This window comes from Rhamphochromis sp. 'chilingali', assembly GCF_963969265.1.
Source record: "Rhamphochromis sp. 'chilingali' genome assembly, chromosome: 11".
Taxonomy (NCBI): Eukaryota; Metazoa; Chordata; class Actinopteri; order Cichliformes; family Cichlidae; genus Rhamphochromis; species Rhamphochromis sp. 'chilingali'.
This window is the reverse complement of record NC_137938.1, coordinates 22,258,375-22,281,217: the sequence shown is the minus strand read 5'-3', so window position 1 is coordinate 22,281,217 and position 22,843 is coordinate 22,258,375. Positions and strand designations below refer to the sequence as shown.

Here is a 22,843-nt window from a genome sequence, read left to right as displayed (position 1 = left end):
TATCTCATTTGCTCAGCTATTTCCACTTCCCTCATTACCCACTTTGTGTGAATAGTCCAGCTTTCCCCTCGGCCTTTGTTGCAGCATCCTCTCCATGTGAGTATTTTTTTGGGGGGGGTCTTTTAGGTTTTTATTATAATGTTTCAGTTGTGAGTGGACAAGTAAGTAAGCATGCGCATCTTTGCTATAATTAATGCTGCCTTTATGTTTAATGGTAAACTAGTGTTTTGATTTACAGTAGTTAGGACCAAATATTCCTATTTCCCATGACCTCGAGTCATGTGTACCACTCATCTGTAATAGTGAAATAACTTGGTGGAAACTGGAAATTACTTTAAGGTAATAAACTACTAAACCACTCTCCTTCCGCTTACTAAAATCCAGCCACACAGTCAGTTTTCTTACAAACATCTAAGCAAAAGGAAGAAGAGTGGAAATGGTATTTAAGCAAAGGCAAAAATGACCCTTTTATTCTTTTGTTCTGCATAACAGAATATTTAAAGAAACCAAAGACCACTACATACAAGAGCAGTTTAGAGAGTTTTGTTGCCCAAACCTGCATGCAGGAGATGATTAAAGAAAATGTGAGCAGCTTTGATCGGAGCTGTCTTTAACATAAAATCTGTTTGCTGGGTTGATTACATCCCACGGATTTAGAAGCTTTTAATTTGCTTCCTCTCTAACTTGGCTAGCAACCGCTGTGTGCGTGTGTCGATGTGTGACAACCTCAAAAAACCTTTCCACAGACCACTGGTAGTCACCCACAATGACTAATATTTCCTCTGTTTTGCTGCAGCTGCAAATTTACCGAAATTTGCTGGAGACAACTTATTTGGATGTTTTTCAGTATATTTGCTATAGAGCTTTGACTGCAACAAATAAACTTTGGTGTTTGACTTGATAGGGATTTCCCTATAATTCGGTTAATTTTTCTTCCTTGTCTCAGCCTTGCATAAATATTTATGGTGATTTCACAAGCAGTCAAATAAAGTGAAACATCTGCTTGGTGTCACAGCTTCAGCAGTTTATTAGAAGGTTTACAGCAAATTATCTTGAGGGAAATGCCAGCTGTTCCAGGGACAGAGATGATTACATACAGACATACTTAATGCAGAAACATCTCGACATTTCTCATTCACCCGCTGCTCTATTCAAAGATATGTAGAGAAAACAAAACAAGTTCATCTGGGGAAAAGAAGGAAGAGTTAGCACACACGGGAAGAGATTTCTACTTTACACGCTTGCACCTTTTTGTATTATCTCTACACTTAATGCAACAGCTCACACAATATAAAAGCATGTGAGGATTCATTTAAAGGGAACCATTTCAGTGGTACTGCTGCCCTTGTAGTATTTATTGGTCAGTCTATGACAGACACCAGCCTGAGGAGGAGAAACTTCTCTGGAGACATACAGACGCAAAGAGGCAAGTTTTTAATTTAGTATTCAGCATCTAAATGACACTTTCCGCTCTTCATGGCCGGCGGGTGTGACTGAAACTGCTGATGTGAAGAGACAAGATGATTGACTTTCTCAGCTTCCAGGTGCATTAAGCCAGTGTTGCATTAAATACTCCTGAGGGCAAAAACAACCGAGAAGAAACAGGAACAGGATGTAATTTGTGCAAACTAGCATGCACAGGCTCAACAGGGCATTGCATGATCCTTAAGGAGCATTGCAAAACTTAAACCCTATTATGAGTATGGAAGCTAAAGACAAAGTGGATTTCTGTTTTTAGACCAACATCTGTAGTTGCATATGGTTGCTTTTAGTGCTTGATATTGTTGTTTGTCTTGCAAAGTTTGTTGAAAGCACATTGGTTGGCTTTAGCTTTAACTTATATAGCGCAAATTTTATTTATTTTTTGACAAAGTCAAGCAAGAAACCTCTTGAAATCACTACAAGGTGAAGATACAAACTTTATAAAGTCACATTTGAATCCCTCTGAAGTTTGGTGTTTTCTGCTTGAAAGACAGACTTTCTGTGGACTAACACTTAAAAGTTCGAACTAATGATGAACAGTGGCCTGCCTTTTTGAATTTGTATGTCTGAAAGACACCGTGACACACAGAAGCTACAACTGGACAGAATCACAACAGCACAACCTGAGAGAAAATGAAGCTCTTACTCCACCGACAATGTGCTCTCGAAGAACATCAAAATATGTTTCTCTGGCATCATCAAAATAATTTTAAGCTATCAAAAAAAAAAAAAAAAAAAAAAATTCTTCTTGACATCATCTAACAAAGAAAAGCTCTGCTGGAAGTCATATAACACTTAACACACGCTACAATTATTGTGTGTTTTTTATTATTAGAAAAATAGAATCTGCCAGAAAGTAATGAGACTCAAACTAATAGGAGTCTCTGTACGTTGGTGCGCGACTGTTTTTGCATATTCCCGTAGATCATCAGTGAGTGGTCCCCGGCAGAAGCTCTGCCTCTGATGCGAACAGCTCCTTGTAGAGCGGAGGAAACAGAGAGTGAGCTGTGAGCGGGTACCGCTGACTAAACCAGTGAAGCTTCTCCATGTGCAGACTGCACAGCGAGCGCAACACCCCCATCTTCTGGTACAGCTGCAGGGAGGACACACACATTTAGCCGTCAGCTTTCTACAGCAGCGAGGAAAGCCTGCGATCTTACGCGTACTCACAGATATGAAACATGGAGCATACAAGCCTTTTAGTGTTTGAACACCCAGGTGACTGATATTTACCTTGTGAATCAAACTTTCTTGATTGTCTCGGTGCAAAATGTGTGTCAGTCCCGACTCCACGCTTCTTTGAACTCTTTGAACTTTGCTCCTGTCCTCCAGACACGGACGATCTGAACACAAAGATGTTTTATGAAAGAAGGATTGAGTTTTTTTCAGGTTGCTCCCTTTAAAGGTGAAAAACATAACAGAAATCATAAAGTAAAGCATTTTGCAGAACAGGCTAGACAGCATTACTTGCTGCATGGAAGTTAAGTCCCTGGCAGCAGGCTGATGCGCTCAGCAGTGAACTTTAGTCAATTTTGGCAGGCAAAAATAGCAGGGTTGAAATCATAAAAGAGTTTTTTAACAAATACATTCAGAAGTTTGTTTCAATTCTATACTTTAGACATATAATGACATTAAAATCTTCAGCGGAACCCATAAAGCACAGCAGTAAAAATAAGGACTGAAGCGATGAGGTGATAGGATCCAGATATTTATCACGCCCTTATTCTGAATGTCCATTGTTAAAATATTCTCTTTGATTCCTTTTAATTTCAGTTTAAAATTCACGCAACAACAACGAGACAGGAAAGGACTTCATTCAAAGGCCAGAAACATTGTCGCACCTTCCCAACAACACCTAAGAACACTTTTTGGAAAGTGTTCTTTGTCTTTCTTGTTTTTTCCTTTTCTGTGTCTTTTCCTTCATTCATCAGTTCATCTTCATTCACTGCGGCCTATTAACTGAACTATGTCTCTTCACGGCCACTAGGGGGCAGAAAGGTTAACTTAATGGGACAGAATGAATTAAAATTACACAAGACAAAATGGAAAAGAGGCAAACTGGATAAGACACAGACACAAAACATATCTGTCATCTATATTTGGGCAGTAATATGATAAACCTACAAGATTTATTCATGCACATCTGACAGTAAGGTCAAGCTTATTCATCTATGACATCCATCCACCCATTTTTGTAACTGCATTTCCAGTTCAAGGTACTTATGACACTAACTCATAGACGCCATTGCCAATTAAGCCTAACAGTCATGTCTTTGAGAAGAAGTCAGAGTATCAAGACAAAGTCCCCACAGGCACAGGGAGAACGCCAAATGAACACATAAAGGCCGAACCCAAGACCGCACCATGTGCCGCCATCATGGAGGACGAGAAAAGAAAAGACCGCTTCCTTCCTGATGTGCTTAAAATGAACGCAGTACGAGTGAGACAGACCGAGCTGGGCTTACCTGCGTTGATGAGCACCAGGGCACTGAAGAGAGCAATCTGTTGCTCAGTCAGCTTTAGGGCACACATGCCATGTGCGAAGTCAAATACTGCTGCGATTAAATCACCACAAGCTGCAAGACAAGAAACCACTGAGCATTGATAAGTTATGGTGTTTAGATAGACGGTTTCACACCTTCAGATAAATCCTCACCCAAAGATTTGAAGACCTCAGTTCCAGCAAACTTCCCATCAAAGAACACAGTGTTGTTCTCTGTGTTAAAGAACCGGCTCATTCTGACCAGAACCACCTCCATGGAGCCTGAAAAGAGTAGGAAGGCAGGTCAGAAGAGAGTAAGATCAAACCTGTTCAGTTATATATATTGTGTTTTAAGCACATCCTTCTAGAAAAGGGAAAATCACCAGTCTTTAAAAGGGCGATCTGGTCGTTCTGGCTCAGCATACGGAAACCCGGGATGTGTTTTGCAAACTCCACCACGAACTGGACGGCATCAGTAAGTCGGATAGCGCAGTGCTGCCACATCTCATCTACTGACTGGGAAAGAGAGTCAGACAGAAGCTCAGTTTGCTTAGCTCAGTTTGTTTCTCATTAATCCTTTTCTTTCACCATAGATTGTTTAAAATGGGCTCTAAAGGGCAAAACATTTCACTCGTCTCACAAAAACTCATCCTCAGTGTCCCAACAATTCAGTCTGCTGCTCAAGTTTCTGTATTTTATCACTCAATTTACCCTGCTGTTTTCTCTCTGATCAACTGAAAAAAAAGATCAAAGAAAGAAGAGGAGGGGGAAGCGATGAAAGACGTTTTCTCAGTTTCCTGTTTGATTCATCAAACAAAACTAGCCTCAGACGTAAAGCATGTGAAATGACATGTTTTGTTTTGAGACTGTCTGAGTAAGCTCACACACATGAAGGAGAAATCGCAAAATTAAAAAATAAAAAATAAAAATGAAGAGAAAACAGTGCACATACTTTGCTCTGGTATGCTTGGATCTCCTCTCTGCTGAAGAGTTTCCACCTGAGAGCTTGGAGCTCTTCCACTCTGTACTGACTGGTCTCTCTGTGGGAACGCACAATGCTGGCACACAGTTCATCTAAAAAAAGAAGAAGACGCACTTATGAATACTATAAATATGAGAAAATTACATGTTTAGTTTGGCTCACTGTGCTCATTTGCTCACCTATGTTTCGCAGGGAGTGAGGATACAGGCTGTATGGATCCTCCAGACCACTATAAGGATGAATCCCCATCATATCATGAGACGACTGCCTGGAGTCAAATCCTTGCATAAAGAACAGAGAAGAGAGACAAATAAGTAACAAAGAAAGGAGGATTCGTCCTGCATGGTGAAGTTCCCACATCTGAGCCTCACCTCTTATATCAGCATGACCGGCGTTGTCTCCCCTCCCTTGGGATCTTGAGGTGGGAGAGATCCCAGAGGTGCGGTAGATCATAGCAGGCACCTGTGAGTCGTTCGGGGAGCACATCAGGTAAGGGTGAATATCAGCGGCGTAGGTCAACAGTTCGGCATCTCCGCTGTATGAGTAGGTCGGGGCCATGGGCTGAAGAAGCTGGGGGGAGCGGTCCTGGCGGTTCTTGGTGGGGTAGGACAACACGGTCTGGGCGTCTCCCTGAAGCTGCTGTTGCTGCTGCTGCCGGTGCCTTTCCACTTCAGCGATCAGAGAGTCGCGCTGACGCTTGGACATCCGTCCAAACTTCACCGCTGGAAATAAACAATCAACAAATGACTAAGCAGCTGCTGCGAATTAACAGTAAATAGATTTGTCTGCCTGTCAGTGCATGTGTGCTTTCTCTCACCATCTCTGCTCATGCCCTGGGCCAGGCACTTCTGTAGACGGCAGTGCTGGCAGCGGTTGCGGCTGGCCCGGTCGATCTGGCAGTTACTTTGCCTGGAGCAGGAGTAAGATACGGTAGGCAGCTGGCTGCGCCGGAAAAATCCCTGAGGGATTAGAAGAGTCAAACAAAAGCTCAATTTTTGACTGGGAAATAGTGATTTTTGAGTTACACATAAAAGTCAGAAGAGAAACATTTTTATTTGCTCTTGTTAATGAGCAGAAATGTTCTCTGGTGGCCAAAATATTTTATTATCATCTGACAAGTTCTAAATTAAATCAGTATAACTCATATTTCCTGTAATCTGTCAGGTATAAGTGATACAAAATATCTAAAATAAGCTAAAACTTGCTATTCAACAGTCCAACTGTAATAGTGAAAGGTTAGTGAGAAACTGGGACTGCTGTGGAGGGCCGCACCGATAAGATTACCTCCGTTTTGCTCAACAGTTTTTTGGTGCGGCCCTGCACAACAGTCCCAGATTTTTTTTTCCTATTGGGAAAATTTATTGGTCACCAATTGTCAAAGGAATTCTTCTAGGAACTAGAGTATTGGGAAATATCGACTTGCTTTCTTGTAGAAAAACAGATGAAATGTTCATTGATTGAAACCAGTTAGCCTGCTAGCAAGAACTTCAAAAATAAAAGCACCTGGATGAGAAAAGTAACTCTGTAGATTCACATGGCTAAATTTTCAAGACACTTTTTAATGAGTTAAACATAAAACATGAATACATATTAAATTATTACGCTTAAGAGACACTGATAACTAGATTTGTTTTATGCTAACATAGCTAAGTGTTTCCTGTTTCCTGCACATTGCTTGACAAATTATTTAAACCAAGTGTTATAAAAACAAAAATGTATTAGAAATTTTAAAAAGCTCAAATGACTGAATTCATGATTTTATATCCAAATGTGGCGCGGCACACTGAAAGTCAGAAGTTAATCAAGAGTAATGTTCAACTGCTAAAACGAATCTTTCTGTTTAGGAAGTTAAAAACTGTAATTTGACATCTTCATCACAAAATAAGAACATGCATTTCCTTTCTGCTTATTTGTAATAAAGGCCATTTTAAAATTCATGGATGACAACATTCATTATATTTTTGCATTAAAAATATAATTTTGATCAAAGAGCTTGCACATACTGATGGATGAATCATTACAGAAATATAAAAACGGATTTTTTTGTAAATTACAGACATTGTTAATTTAAGGCAGCTATGGCATAAACCTTAAAGGCTTCTGGCTGTAGGTTCATAATGAGTGGAGTGATATGAGGTCAGGATCAGAATGATGTGGAAATGAGGTTGTTGTGGCCCATCTCACCTTGCAGCCCTCACAAGTGATGACTCCATAATGAACTCCAGAGGACTTATCACCACAGATTTTACATGGGATAACTTCAATCTGGGCTGAACAAACACAGAAGGAGAGAAAAAGTTTGTTAAATCCAAACTTTAACTTTATAGAAAATAAAATACAGTTCTTAAATGCAGCACTTTTTACGTTTGATCAGTGTAGTTTAACGTGACCTTTGTTGCTCTAATGTCAGCTCAATAGTTCAGACTTTGTATATGCACACACATCTACAGTACAGATGGAAACAAAACAAAACAAAATAGCAGAATAAACGAGTCTGTTATTAATATTAAAAGCAAGCATTTTTAATCATTCCTTTATAACATTTGCAGCACAGAGCTCATCGCAGTGTAAGTAAAACTATACCAACTGTCATTCTAATGACACTGCACATTTTTATCTAAACAATTCAACTGCAAAGTGATTCCCACAACTTTTGCTTTATTCTGTACTTTCCCTTAAGCATCTATCAGTTGTTGTGTGACCATAGTAGACCAAAGGTATTTTCCTCTCAAGCACCTCTTGCCTTAATAATAATGAACAAAATACCTTCAAATGCAATAAGCCGAGAGACTTCTGAGGACATGGAATATTTGCAAATGGAGAAAAGCGGCGAATATGAAGGTGTCAACCTCAGAGTGCTTTCAAGTGGTTGCGTGACTTCTCTTTCACTCTGACTTTCCTGCTTTCATGTCATTTCTTTCTTTGTGAATCCTTCTCTATCTCGCTCATAAAGGACATCGCTGCCAGTAATGCGCTCTCCTTCATCACTGCCAGTAATGGCCATCCCCTCTCACCTCCCCCCATGCCACTGCACTGTGAAACTCTCACACCCCCCCAGTCTTTTGATTAGTGGCGATTTCTGTCACAATCAGATGTCATTTGATTCATTAAAAAAGATGAATTGTATCACGGATCCTTGACAAAAATATTTTTGAGAAGCTCATGAGGAAGTGGGCTTTTTTTCTTTCGCATTATGCCGTGTGGTGATGCAGAGGCATTTCCAGCCTCAAATAACCTAAAATAATGCAGGCGGCTATCTCTTCCCGCCATCGTCTCTCATTAGAAAGTGTGACTGCATTCTTCGAGACAAGCTCTTATAGCTGCAACTTGACAATATACGGGAGTATTTACGTTTCCGTGCATAACTGTGTCAGATTTGTTTTCACGAGTGTGTGTTAGTGTGTCAGTGTGTGCCCTCTTTATTTGGTGCCACAGGGATCACTAGAAGGTTTCTGAGAACAGCCAGTCTGAGATAAAATAAATATAGACACAGAGCAAAGGCATTTACAATCGAGCTGAAAATAATAGAGCCACAAATCTGATAAGACTGCAGCTTCTACTAATGGAACTGTCTGATTAACCTCATGATTGACCATGATAAGAATATTTCACCAGTTTAACTCTGATGCTTAACATTTCACATTAATCTGTCCCTTTAAATTAACCATTAAGCTTGACCAGCAGCCTTTCGCCGCCAGCTGAATATCACATGTAAAAAAAAAAAGAACGAAGAAAAGAGACCGAGCTGTGACTAAAATTGTGTTCCTGTTGGTAGTGCTGGATAGTCAGAGAGAACATCAGTGGTCTCTGCTTTTTTAGTTATTTCAGTTCTGATTGTCAACCTCAAACAACAGGAAATCCACCGTGGCCCACAAGCTTTTCGCTGTTCACACATGCAATCTCACACATGCAATCTCACACTCAAACTCATGGCAATCACGCACACCGCTCCTCCAACAGCTTTCCATGTAGTCGTACCTGCGCTCACCTTAAATGAGCCCAACACAACTGTGACATCTTTATTGGTGCCACACAGAAACAAGAATCAATCTGCCTTTAAAAGCCCGACTGCCAAACAGAAATAAACGCCAGGCAGCCACCGAACAGCCCTCTATCAGCAGATTATAGCCATTTTTGTCTCACCTGGTTATCTCCAGCCACAGGCACAGACCAATCAAACCCAGCATCTCCTGGTGTGCGTGCTTGCATGGTTGTATGGTTGTGTGAGATAGAGTGATAAAAATACTGCGCTACCATTATTTCTTCCATTTGTGTCTTTTTCCGTCACGAGCGATTGCGTCTGGTGCGCATTGTAGCTAAACACAGCGCTTGATTTACAAATACATGTTTGTTAAATAGAAAAATGCCAAAATGCTGTCATAACTGGCAACAGTGAAACAACAGCAAGGCCTTTGGGTGCAATAGTAACCTTTTTCAGTTTGATCTGTTTAAGCTCCAGTGACTCTCAATGGCCTTATTAAAAACTAGATGACTGTCTTCATCTTTTTCTTTTGATCATTCCCTTTAGGGGTCGCTACAACAGATGCTAATACAGAATTAAACTATAGTTATTTTGCCTTTTGTCCTGTCTCCTTCTCTTCTTTTCTTTGCCATCACCCTTCACCAGTCGCTGCAGATGGCTGCGCCTGCCTGATCTTGGCCCTGCCGGAGGTTTCTTCCTGTTAAAAGGGAGTTTTTCCTTCCCGCCTTCAACAAGTGCTTGCTCACATGGGGGTTTTGTGATTATCTGGGTTTCTCTCTAATGGTTTTTGGTCTTTGCCTTGCAATATAAAGCGGTTTGAGGCAACTGTTGTTGGGAATCTGCGCTACTGAATAAGATTTTACAAATACACGTACGTTAAAAAGAAAACTGCTAAAATGCTGTCACAACTGGCAACAGTGAAGCAACCACAAGGCCTTTGGGTGCAACAGTAACCTTTTTCAGTTTGATCTGACTTTTAATTTTTTTTTGGCATTTTGTTTTTTTATTTATCAGTGCTGTTAGCGATTCTTTACATTCTCCAGCTGTAAAAACACGGCGCAGCCAATAGACCCAATAAAAAAATAAATGTTTTAATACCTAGTCTTTGTCTATCACCTAGCACCCTAAACACATAAATGTCATGACCTGAGTCCTCCTAGTTGTGGAGTCCAAATTTTTTAAAATAAAAGTAATTAGCAGTGTTTAATATGTAACCGAAGTTTAGTCAGAATTAAACTGGTACTATTTGCTTTACTTTTACTGTTTTTGCAGCGGGTATGGTGTTATTTCTTTCATTATATTTTGTGAGTGTAGGTTTCCTTTTCTTTTCATTTGATTAATGTGCGCAAACACAGAAGAACTCAAAGCGCAGTTCTTCTATTTTTAAGTAGGCCTCAGCAGGCGAGTAGATGTTTTCTTCCTCCATTTCAGATTTGTTCTGTTTTAGTGGCAATAAAACACATTGAAAAATGAGTCATTCTAGTCATTGAAGGCTTTATAGTTCATAACTGCAACATAAACATGACAGTATGCTAATGACAATGCAAAGCTTAAGTGCTAGACAGTTATAAATTCCCACTGCACAGTAATCACATGCAGTAATGCTAATAAACTCACATTGATAGAGACTTTTAAACATGTTTCTGCAGTCCACACAGATTTTTCCACTCAAAAAAGTCTCTTTTGATAGTCATGGCTGCCAACACCTTACGTAAGCAATCACAACCTACAAGTGACGACATACAGTGCGAAACTAATCCTATACCAACCACTTAATGATTGAGGAACAATGAAATGAGATCATTTACACAAAAACCGTTCGCCTGAAAAGTTATTCAAAACTGCCTGACACATGCTGTTGGCAAGTGTAGGGGTTTAAGTACACTAGTGGTGGAGATATTTTGATTTGTCAGTACAAACAACAGCGTGCCACCTCCCACGCTTCCGCACACAGTGCACTGTACACCTAAATGCCGCCACACAGAGATGATCTGATGATCTTTAAAACAGTATTGAGATCTTTCACTGAGAACTTAAATGACAAAGCAGGATTGCTGTCAAAGTAAAAAAAAAATCATATATTAAATATAATAATATAATATATAGGCTTTCATTTAGAGCTGTAAGCAGAGATGACGTTGTAATGGCTTTTCAGTGAAATTTGGATAATAAATATCAGTCATTAAGGAAAATAATAATGGTGCAAGCATTAAATCTCTTTTTAGGGAAACTGAAAAAGCAAAAAAAAAAAAAAATAATGATGAGGTTAAATGTGCTGAAATTAATAAACCCTCAAACATTTACAAAGCTATAAAGCAAACTGCAAAATGAGGAACGTTTTCAAAATCATTTAGAAAAAATAAAAAGGATTAAGAAAAGATCAAGGACAGTTTTTTATTCCTGGATTTCAAATCAAAAAAAGATTAATTAGTCCTCTCACAACGTTTAAGTCAAACTGAGCACAAGTGTGTGTGTGTGTGTGTGTGTGTGTGTGTGTGTGTGTGTGTGTGTGTGTGTGTGTGTGTGTGTGTGTGTGTGTGTGTGAATACTGATGCAAACCAGCACCAGTTTTATGATGGGATCAGAACACCTGTGATATAAAATTGTTCTAAAAGAGGGACAATGGGGATTAGCCCCTCGACTCTTAGTTCCCTTTAGTCAGCACTCATGAGTCAGACTACAACCACCATCAATCGAGGCCTTTCTTCTGAACTGAGCTCTCACCTGTAAAGGTTTTCAATCACGACGCTGTGACACAGACAGAGAAACGGACTCGTAAAGTCAAAACACTAACGGCACCGCTGTCACTGCAGGTATTTAAAAAGACTTTTTGACAGGGGTTTATCGTGGAAACTCACGTCCTTTTTCACATCGCCGCTATCAGCAAACTAGTACATCGGACTGCCCCAAATCTCTGAACTCGGCCTTCAGTTTGACCTCACAAAGACGCCAGTTCTGAGACCGTGTCTCTCACGGTTGTGACGCTATGGGCAAAGAATCCCATTTTACCATGATGATACGTACAGGCAGACAGACTCACGGGTGAAAACTGTACCAGCTCCACTGTTGCAGCGTTTAACCAGACACTTTCTTCTCTGTGCCTGAAATTACCTTGTCAGCAGCTTGTTCTATGAACTGTAAACGGACAAAAAAACCCTCAATCTTTCCTCTGACGGAAGCTTACCTTTGAGACATACGCAAGCAAAAGTGCAAACAAGCTTTGTATACAGACTGCATCCACAAACAAACACACTTGCACAGACTCTTTATCCTCATACAGCACATTAACACTCAGCACAGGAGGGCTGTACCTAATGTAGGATCATTTTTTGAGTTTACAACATCAGTGAAGACAAATTCTTTAACCGCTTACTTTAATATGACTCATGGCGGATTAAATTCAATTTTATTTGTACTGTTATTATCTCTAATACATAAAAACACACTTAATGATTTTAATTTAAGGTCGTCCTGAAGTAAAATTTGAGACTTTTGGAACTTTAGCTTAAAACCACTATTTTTCTGCTGCATTTAAAACTATTTTTAAATGACAAAAAAAAAGCAGATTGTCACAGCTTTTTATTTTTAAACAAATAACTGCATGTGTAGTACTGCATTTAAATACATTAGATAAAAGATGAATGTTTTGCTACACATCATACCATACAATACTTTGCAGCGCAAATCCAAACAAATAACAATAAAAAGTCAGGTTACTTTTTTTTCCATTAAAAGAAACCAAGAGTTACAAGAAAACACAAAATAAGCAGCAACTGAATAAAATTAATTTTAAAAAAGGGGAAATAAAGTAAAACCTAGTGCCAGAGAGCGGTTTAATAAGAAGCATTTCACGTCAGCTTTTTTGGACTAAACATTTTCACTCAGAAATAGTTCACTGCTAATGTATTTTTAGGTTTCAGAGCCAGACTGTGGTCGTTTAATAAATGCAAGAACTCCTTCGCTGAGTTTCATTAATTTGCAATAACAAAAAACAGATGGAAAAACCTACTGAGAGATGATTATCTGAGGAATTTTTCAAAGCAGATCTGAACACCAATTAGCATCAGATTTCACATATTTGACTTTGAAGTTGCTCCTGAATTCGGAGGTGTCTGAAAGAGGTAATGTTTTGACAGTAGCAAAGGGTATGAATCAGCTCGACTTGTGTATTTCATTTACCAAATTTTGGGGGGGAATGTGTCACCTGCCATTTTCATGTCTGCTTTGATCTGTAGCCAACCGCTTCTGCTGCTTTGGAAGTGCTTTTGCAGGCTTCTGCACCCAGAGGAACAAGGAAATCCTTTCTGATAAAGAAACTGTGTAACAATCTACACAGGAATCCCCCCCAAACACAGCAACAAAGCCATCTCAAGTGCGCCTGATGGAATCAAGTGTGTAACACCAGAGATAATTCATTGTCTCCCAGCTGTGGTCATAACACAAATATATTTAGTTAGTTATTTTTCATCAGAGGCTGCTCTCGTTTTGTTCACACAGGCAGTATCCACAGCACAGCTGCAGGGCAGAGATATGCTGCATCTAGCCGCCATCTAAAAAGCAGCTGCGCATCTGTGTATGCGTGTTTGTGCTTGCGTGTGCTGGTGTGTCTATAAGTGTTTGCAAGTTGCAACGGCAAAAGTGTGTACGCAGCAAAAACAAATTAATCAATTTTCATTGTTCCCTTTGCCTTTTCTCCCTTGTCACCTCTTTGTGTATTTTGTCCATTTTTATTCAGGTAATCTGGGACTTATTTGTGTGAGAAATCATTTTCAGTATCACACTTTTAGCATTTCCTCTGCATCCTGTACGTGCTTGGAGTCGGTCCATTTAAAAGCAACGCACTGCGGTAGTGAAACATCCTGTTTTCCGCACTCAAGTGCAAGACTATGATGATTGATTATGATATATATATAATATATATATGTGTGTGTGTGTGTGTGTGTGTGTGTGTGTGTGTGTGTGTGTGTGTGTGTGTGTGTGTGTGTGTGTGTGTGTGTGTGTGTGTGTGTGTGATTTCAAATCAAAAAAAGATTAATTAGTCCTCTCACAACGTTTAAGTCAAACTGAGCACAAGTGTGTGTGTGTGTGTGTGTGTGTGTGTGTGTGTGTGTGTGTGTGTGTGTGTGTGTGTGTGTGTGTGTGTGTGTGTGTGTGTGTGTGTGTGTGTGTGTGTGATTTTAAAAATAAATAAAAACTCAACATCTTAAATATTATATTATAACCTGGTCACACTGATCTTCCACCAATCACTGGCTTCATTAAAAGAATTACTTACAATGGAAACTTGACTTGACAAAAGGTGTTACTACAATGTTATGAATGGGTATTATTTCCAGAAATATACATTTTTATACAACCTTTTCACTCTACAGAATTAGCCTAGCCTGAGGTATACTGTATATGTGGGAGTATCAGAGGGCAGAAATATCTGAGACATGATTCAAATCTTAAAATCATCAAAGAGAGCTCAAAATTGAGTCATATTGCCAAACCGTAAAACTGAAACACATCAATCACTGTGAAGGTACTCAAAATTCAGCCAATGGAGGGACTCAAAACAGATTAGATAATCTTTACTCGCTGAAAACCATAAGCACAGGAACACACGTGTGTGTTTTCATGCTTTCTACAATGCTGCTAAAAACATCCGTCGGTGGGATTCAATAAAACTTGTAAAGCTGTAAAATTCTAGTTAGCACACGAGAAAAAATTGTGAAATATAAAGGCACTTGAAACTTGAGCGGCGTTTTCCTGTTCAACGAAGTATTACACCAGAAACTAAAGTGCAAACCTGAACAAAAAGCTTAATGACACACCCTGAGAAAGTTGATGTGTTTGAAGCCACAGGTGTCTGAGTCTGCATGAAAGCACAGATATTTCAGGGTGACTTGGTGAAGGTTTAAAAAGACACAGCTACTTTTAACCAAAAGGTGACGTTATTATCGAACGATACCGATTTCGCGCACCATCAGAGGCATCAGTCGCAACGTTACCTTATAATCGTAAAGTTTGAAATATGGGAGGCTTGGAGAAAAACGTCATCAAAAAGCACGTAACTGATTTAATTGATAAAAAATATCTTTGATTGAAGTGCCCACACACACACACACACGCTGAAGAGCTTCATCCCTACCTCGCATCATCCTCACTCCTCCACTTGTGTCAGACGTTTGTCCCACTTTCACAAACTCACTTGTCCTCTCACTTTGTCTAAGAATAGTCTTTCTTTTGACACACACTCGTTTTTTGGAACCACCTATATCTTTTAATCTTGCTCCTTTTTTTGCTCGTCCTTTATCAAGCTGGGTCGGGTGCTCACTGCAGCTTCAGCATACATATTCAGACTTTTGAGTGTCAGTCACCGCCTCACCTTCCTTGTTTGCGTGTGCATGATTGTGTGTGTGTGTGTGTGTGTGTGTGTGTGTGTGTGTGTGTGTGTGTGACAGAGAGAGAGAGAGATCAAGACAAAGAAGGGGGGACCGTCCCCTGCCCTGTCGTTTTTCTCAAGGTACTTTTTCTTTATACCTTTGTTGTTATACTTCACCCCCTCACTCTGTATCATATGTCAAAAAATGCTTTATAATGTCTGGCACCTTTGAGACTGTCCATGAGAGAGTTTAAGTCAAACCAGCAGACAGGAATCACTGGAGATGAACTTAAAAAAATTATGTAAGTCACACAAACTTACATTTCTGTTATTGGGAAACTCAGTTTGGAGATTTCAGATATTTTCAAATAATGCATATATATATGTATATGAGAGAGAGAAAATCATTTTAAAGAATTATTTATTCTCCATGTAGCATATTTACACACTTGATTCAGGTTATCTGAGTTTAGCTTACAGATCTCCTCCACTGAAAATGCTCCAAGTAAAATCTACATATTTATCATTTTCATACAATTAGCAATTAGGTTTCAAAAGTACAGTGAGTTAAACATTACCTTAATTAATTATTATGCTGCATGTGTTCAATGTTAAGTTTGCATTTTATTAAAAATTGTTCGGATGATGTAGCTAAAAAAAAGGTACGTATTTTGAGATCTGTTATTTTTTTATGTGAGCTCTTCAACTTAACTGAAAAATGTATTTCAGACTATTTTATGTCTTCAGTGCTGTGTTTAAGTAAACACTTGCAGCTGCAATCCACCACAGCTTCTTCATTCTCCACTCATATTTCCCTCCACTTCCATCCCGCCACACAGAACCACAGAAGACCCCCAAACGCTGCCCTTCCTTTCTTGTCTTCTCTGGTTTTGGGTACGTGTGATGAATGAAAACCATTATTATTTAGTCTCAGTTGGTTTATCATCACGCCACCTAATATGAAGGTCGGTGGTGTGTTACACACAGCACCTTCACTCTCGATAACATACACAGGTGTGCTAAAGTTGTGGCAGAAGGTGTTAAACCAAAAAAGTTAAAAAAAGACGAGATGTTATCGCTTTCATCTGCATTCAGATGCCAAAGTGGTTGGTATTTTCATCACTGTTTGTCTGCGAGTGTGTTTGTGCGAGGGGGGTAGCACAGGTGCGACACGCCGCGCGCCGAGTGTGTCACTAATGGCCCCGTCCCCGTCGACACTACTGTGTGTATGTGTGTTTTGCTGTACAGGTGCATGCTGCATGTTCACTAACTATGAAGTTAACCACATTGCATGCACAAATATCTAGCACAAACACAAGCAAAGTTATTACTGCACACACACACACACAAATGTAGACAACTTACTCAAATGACTCTTCTTGGACACGGCACCTCCTAAAGGGAGGAAAAAGGGTAGTTAGTGGATTCAAACTAAACAACTTTGTGAGTCTATGGTTTGTACGAGCATCCTAAAGCGCATTTTAGTGAAAGAAACTCAACCTGCTGTATACTCATATGAATACATGGTGGGCGTTACACAGTGGCATCTAAGCTTCATATTGAATCCAGGAGTAAACATTTACCAATAGAGTTTTCCATCTCTTTGAATTGAAAATGTGATAGCCACTGGAAAATAAATTAGGCATCGGATTTACTTCATTTTTGAGATAAATGTTGTACAGTATAACATTTTAAGAAAAAAGAGTTACAAATGACAGCTAACCCCATCACAAAAGTTAGATGAGACAATCTTTGATTGCTCGATGAATACCTTTGATACCTTAACTTATTGTTCCCTTTACATCTGCTACTAAAAAAAGAAGTGATCATGTTTAGAGTGCGGTATCTCTACTTTTACTTAAGCGAACAATTTAAATACCACTGAAACCTACACAGGAGCTATTCGTAGTGCAATGAATGGATTACAAAAGCACGTTTGATATTCAAATACATATCATACTCACCAATCATAATCAAATATCCAAATGAGCATGTTACTACTGTAACAACAAGTAAAATCCTGACTTTCAAATAGACTGAAATGAGAGGGAAAGTAAAACCGGCATAAAATTACACTGTAGCCATTGTCAGCTCCTAAATGGCAGTTTGATACGGGGTTTGCAGTAGGCAGCACTTTCTTTGGCTTCTTTTCTAGTGTACAATAGCATGTGGACAGATAAGAAGCCTCAGTGAGAGCGGAGAGGCTAAATTAGAGGATTCCTATTTACACTAGTGTGGGTCTATGATATGTTTGTGTGGTGTTTCAGCGCACGCACACACAGGACATAAAGGTAGAGGAAGGTGGGTGTCTGTGAAGCAATAGGTCCTCTTTCTTGTCTGCCTTTGTGACCGCAATTGTGAGAAAGTCTGAAGTGCAGCTAGAGCGACTAAGGGTCAGTTCTTAAGCAGGGGGTTTACTGCTGTGGGTGTATGTATACGCATGTGTGTGAGGGTATGTGTGCGTTTTCTCTGTGTATTTGCGTGTGAGAGGCTGTGTGTGTTAGACAGAGGTTTGAATGCAGGGCAGATAAGTATCAATGGAAGACGTAGAGCTAGCCGGTCTTTGTCTGGCGCCAGATCAGGCCCTTTGTGGTTTCCTCTGTTTTCCTACCCTCATCAAATCAGTTTTGCTTCATAAGCAGAATATATGGAATGAAAGCGCAGCAGTGCACGCACGGAAAATGAAAAGAAAATTTCAACACTCACAGAGCAACTGTTTTAAAGGTGATCGATTAAGAAAAGGCTGATTAATTACACACAAAAAATCAGCTACATTTATTAGAGCATCATTTCCAAATGAGGACGGCCTGAATTTTTTTCAGTGTTTTTTACATTAGTGTTACATCAATGCTTTCCCCTGCGTTCCTTGAATAGTCATTTACAGAAACGCACAGCAGCTTCTCGCCTTACGGAGACGATTTTAAGGCCGACTAATCTGATTTTAAAAAATAAATAAAATGCTGAACCCCGATACGCTGATCGAAAATGAGCGAGAATTGACGCCAACTATTTGCACCGCTGTTATTCCTGAAATGTGTCACCAATGGTATTAAATGCTTAAAATATTGCTGCAGCAGAATTAAATAAACATGCGGTCGATGGCACCTGTGAAAACTAAATGTGACACAGCATGTACATATTTAGCAAGGCACACCTGTTAGCCAGGCCATGAACCATCTACACACACCCAAAAGTGACAGCGGAGGCACAAAAATCAACACCACCCATCAGGCAAAATCTCACTCTCTGCACTGACATCTAAGCTCACTGCTGAAGTGACAGTTGCTGTGTTACATAACAGCACCGAAGACCACTGAACCCAGAGAGGAGGTGACGATTTTGTCTGAATAGAAACCACGACCCATCTAGCACAGAAAACATACAAAACATGTGAACATCCAAGACCGGTGCCAAATACAGTAAACAAGATTAAAAAAGGGCTTTTTAAAAATTAGGTTTAGGTAGAATGCTTAATCAGTAAGCAAAAGAAAAGCATACATTTGAGAAGAAGATTACTAAAACAAGTAAAAAAATTACAACATATAGTACCATAACAACTATAAAATATGAAAAGGAATATATGCTAGATGCTGAAACAAAAAGAAATATGTACAAATCAAGTTAAAAGCAAGTCTGATTTGGATGGTTAAGCTGTTCGCCAGGTTTCAAGAAGAATGTGCCAACACGTGCAGTTCCTCTAAAATCTTAAACCCAAAACATCTACACAGCTGAAAATTTTAGGACAGTCGTGTAGCTCAGAAGTACACCGTAAGTAATTCACCACAAGTCTGTAAATAAATGTCGCTGCCAATTTGGTGAAGCAAACCTTTGCAGGAGTTTAAGAAAAGTAAGGTATAGAGTGACAAAAAAAGGAGTAGCACTCACAGTGTCACAAATTGTGGATAATCTCTCTGTAAAAAGAGTCATCTGAACATGTTGGCTTCAAAGAGTTTCTGAAAACATCAGTAGGACGGCTGCAAGGCTAGTGTTCTTTTAGAACAGAAAGTATTTCTTGACTTGTCTGCATTGATTTCCAAGAAAATAGCAGACGGCTGAAGAAGGCCAGATGCATTTTGGTTAAAAGAATAATATACTGTCATTGCTGTGAAGACAGTTTTTGGTTCAGAAATGGCTGCAGAATGATTTACGGTGAAATTAATCGGACCTACAATAGGTCCCTGGGGAACACCACAAATGGGCGTTTATTGGATAATGAACAGGAGATTGTTTTGTTTTGTTTTTCTCTTTTCCTATACTGTACAGACAGGAGAAAAAACCCCAAATGTGGAGCAAGACTAAAACTACTGCTTGAGAAAAGTGAGTGACGCCCACAACAGCCGCTAAAACCAAGACTCTCATCAAGTCAAGAAGAGCCGTCTCAGCAGTACGGAAACTAAATATGAAAATAAAACAGTGCAACCACACTCTAGTTTAACCTGAATAAAGCATCAGCTCCAGGGCCAGATGCATTAGGTATCCTGCACATAATGTTCAAGCTTCAGCTGTGCATCATTTTAACAAATTTACCCCAAACGTTGTCATTTTTACACTAAATTCTGCACGACATGACTTTAACTTACCCAAGGCAAGCTATCTCCAAAGGAAACCACTCTGGAATTATTTGTTTGTATTGTCACTTGCAAATAAAAACCAGAAGAAGAAGAAGAACAGAAGGACATAAAACTTTTAAGAGCCATTTCAGTGTCCCTGTTGATACTGGCATTTCTTTTTTCACTTTTAATCTTACCCTATTTTCCTCCCTTGATTACCATTGACACTTTGCAACATAAACAAAACCCATTTTAAATTATAATTGTGCAGCTATAATACATCTATAATGGACACTAAATTGTGCCTGTTTCCTCTCTGACCTGCCTGCTGGTCGCTTTCTTTCTAATGGTTACATAATACTATTAAATCACTAATGGTTCCAAATTAAAACTGTTGGCATTGCGGTCTAAAGGTAATCTAGGGTAACCAGCAAATTGTTTATGTTATGTTTCTGGGGGAGTTTAGGGGGGTAGATAAAAGTATCAATCTGTCAATGTTAGTGGCAAATATCGAAAAACTTAAGTCAAGAAAACCAAAAACTATATCAGCAGTGTGGTGAAATTTTCAAAGGTAAAATACAAAGTTCAGGACTTTGAATGTAAACTGTTGCTGCTATGATCCTCCTACATTTACTGGAGAAAAGGGGACAGGCCTCATTATTGTTTCACCTCTTTAGAAATAAGAACCTATTTATTTGCTTTGCCTCTTACATGCATTAAATGGAGGCACACACATACACACACAAATACATTTTGCAGCACTTCAGACAAGCTGTGTTGCTATCCTGTAGTAAAGGTGTGCTATGGGTTTCTGTGACAGAGAGACAGTCTTATCTCCAGTCACTGCCAATAGTTTGATTATGGCCTGGGAGAGGCTTTGAACAGAAAGGCATTGGCCAGTAATAGAGGCAAAAATTAGAGCTAATTCCCATGGATTACTCCGGCTTACTGCCATTCTTACACACTCACAGCACCTTAACCATACCCCAGTTAAAGGGATGAGGAGGTTTACTAGGGTAAAGATGGATGAGAGTGAAGGGGGAGAAGTTAAGAGTGAACAGAGAGGGAGAGATAGGGAGTCAGCTGGTGCACTAGAGGCCAACAGGATGAGATAAAAGTGAGGAGGAAAGGAGGGGATGGGAGTGAGTGGGCACACAAAGGCATGCTGGGAAATAAGCGAGGGACATGAGGGCATAAAATGTCAAGGCACACTGTTTAGTGAGCTGAAACTAGTCAAACAAATTGTATTTTTCTTGCTGTGACTTTAAAGTTCAGTTTTCCTGCACCTGCCACAGTGTAAATGTAACCTGGAGAGGGAAAATCTCACCTCTCTTGATGGGGGTGTCAGCGGAGGGCACGTCGGGCTCTTCATATTCCATAACTCTCCTGTCAAAACACCAGTAGGTGGGCCTGCACACACTCTCCCCTCACTCACTCGCTCTCTCACTCACGCACTCTGGCGCACACAAACCACAAAGTCCTGTAAGGTCAGTCAGTTTTCAAATCTATCTGCTGACACTGCAGTGCTCAGAAAGAAACGAAGCAAAACTCGAGACTCATACTACCTGTTGGTCGCTCTAGCGCCCAGGCCGGCGCAGGCATTTGAAAACGTGCACTGCCATCTCGCCTCCTTCAAGAGTCTTCACAGTGGCTCCCCAAAATCGGCAGTCATCTTCCTTGGCTTCTTTCTTTCTCTCTCTCTGTGTGTCAGGGTCCCTTATTCAACAGCACTCCTCCTCTTGTGTGGTTGTTTTTGAAATAATCCCGTTCCCCCCTGTGGCAGCAGCAGTGCGGAGAGTGCAGCTGGACCGGCCGGCCGCGCGCCCGCCACCCCCCTCCCCTTGCGCTCACAGTGCGCCCTAGCCGTCCCAGGCTGGAGAGAGTTATGTCACCGGCTCTTACGTAATAGCACCGGATCGGGTTTTGCTTTGAAGTGCTCGGTTGAGAAATATAATCCCATGTTGCTGCCACAAATTTCCGCCACACCAATCGAGAAAATAAAATGCACGGTGGAGACGTTAGATTTCAGTCTGTATGGAAATGGAACATCCTTAAATTAAAAATCCCTTTTCGTGGGTTGGTGTCATTTTTGTTAGAATTACTCGTAGGGCCCTGCCCATACAGTATGGCATACACGGAGGGGTTATTTTATGCCCCATTTTAACACGGGTGGGAGGACAAAAAGAAAACGATGAATAATCGATACGTCTTCTCGGTTTACATCATTGTGGTAAATCCTCTAAGACATGGCTCGTACAGTGGTTGCAGACATGGTGCAGACACATGCATGTCAGGAGGGAAACAGACTGTAACCGAGTGCATTTACTCAAGTAGCCTGTAGCAGACAACTCATATGAACCCGGGCTGCAAAATCTTATCTTGATTTAATGTTTGCCACGTGATAGTGACACTTTTCATTCTTCGTAAGGACGTATTTCTTTCACGACAACAATGTTTTTAAACGTCAATAAAAAAAATCTTAGTATGTCCTTAGATCAGCATGTCTTTGAGCAGTCAATTATAATTTGTTCTAACTACTTTAACAACTAAGTTGAACTACTATGTACACAACAACTGAGCTGCTAATTATTAATATTATTAATAATATTAATTATCAAAAATAAATAAATAAATAATTGTGTGTCAAACTACTAATCATTTGTTCAGCTATATTTTAAAATCATTTTACTACAAAAATTAACTCGCAATAATAAATCATAATCCTCATAATCCAACACTCACTCAAAACACTGGAGTTCATCTAAATCACCAAGAATCACTTCAGGGTCTTATCAAGTCCTTTCACTTTTACCAGCATTTACAGATTACAAGTCTCAAAGGCTGTTAGGGTTAAAGTTCCTGTGTTTAAAGTTGACTCTGATTCTGATTCTTTTATGCTAAAAGTACTTAAAAAAAATAATTCAGAGGTGCAGTGAGGGAGTGAATGCTGCATGGCTCGCTTTAACTAACAAACAAACACACATGCTGTAAAAACAGT

At 39.8% G+C, this 22,843-nt stretch overlaps 1 protein-coding gene across 2 annotated transcripts; it reads right to left on the bottom strand.

The window, feature by feature from the left end:
* Nucleotides 1-1,014: 1,014 nt before the first annotated feature.
* Nucleotides 1,015-21,668, bottom strand: rorc (RAR-related orphan receptor C). Of its 2 annotated transcripts, none has more exons than XM_080896287.1 (13): nucleotides 21,411-21,668; nucleotides 21,173-21,325; nucleotides 16,661-16,690; nucleotides 7,131-7,216; nucleotides 5,764-5,905; nucleotides 5,318-5,668; nucleotides 5,126-5,227; nucleotides 4,917-5,038; nucleotides 4,348-4,480; nucleotides 4,139-4,246; nucleotides 3,948-4,058; nucleotides 2,716-2,825; nucleotides 1,015-2,575 (listed from the first exon to the last, which is right to left on the bottom strand). In XM_080896287.1, exons 2-13 carry the CDS (start codon nucleotides 21,222-21,224, stop codon nucleotides 2,411-2,413), a joined length of 1,512 nt encoding a protein of 503 aa, XP_080752413.1. In that variant the 5' UTR covers nucleotides 21,225-21,325; nucleotides 21,411-21,668; the 3' UTR covers nucleotides 1,015-2,410. The 2 variants fall into 2 exon arrangements, with proteins under 2 accessions (XP_080752413.1, XP_080752412.1); XM_080896286.1 differs by having other exon boundaries at nucleotides 21,173-21,301.
* Nucleotides 21,669-22,843: the final 1,175 nt, after the last annotated feature.

Excerpts from the sequence above, each read along its gene's own strand:
- rorc (XM_080896287.1), bottom strand. The coding sequence starts at position 21,224 with ATGGAATATGAAGAGCCCGACGTGCCCTCCGCTGACACCCCCATCAAG. Across the intron at positions 5,906-7,130 it reads TCACTTGTGAGGGCTGCAAG|GGATTTTTCCGGCGCAGCCA; the intron begins GTGAGATGGGCC and ends CTAATCCCTCAG. Across the intron at positions 4,059-4,138 it reads TGAGGTCTTCAAATCTTTGG|CTTGTGGTGATTTAATCGCA; the intron begins GTGAGGATTTAT and ends CTTGTCTTGCAG.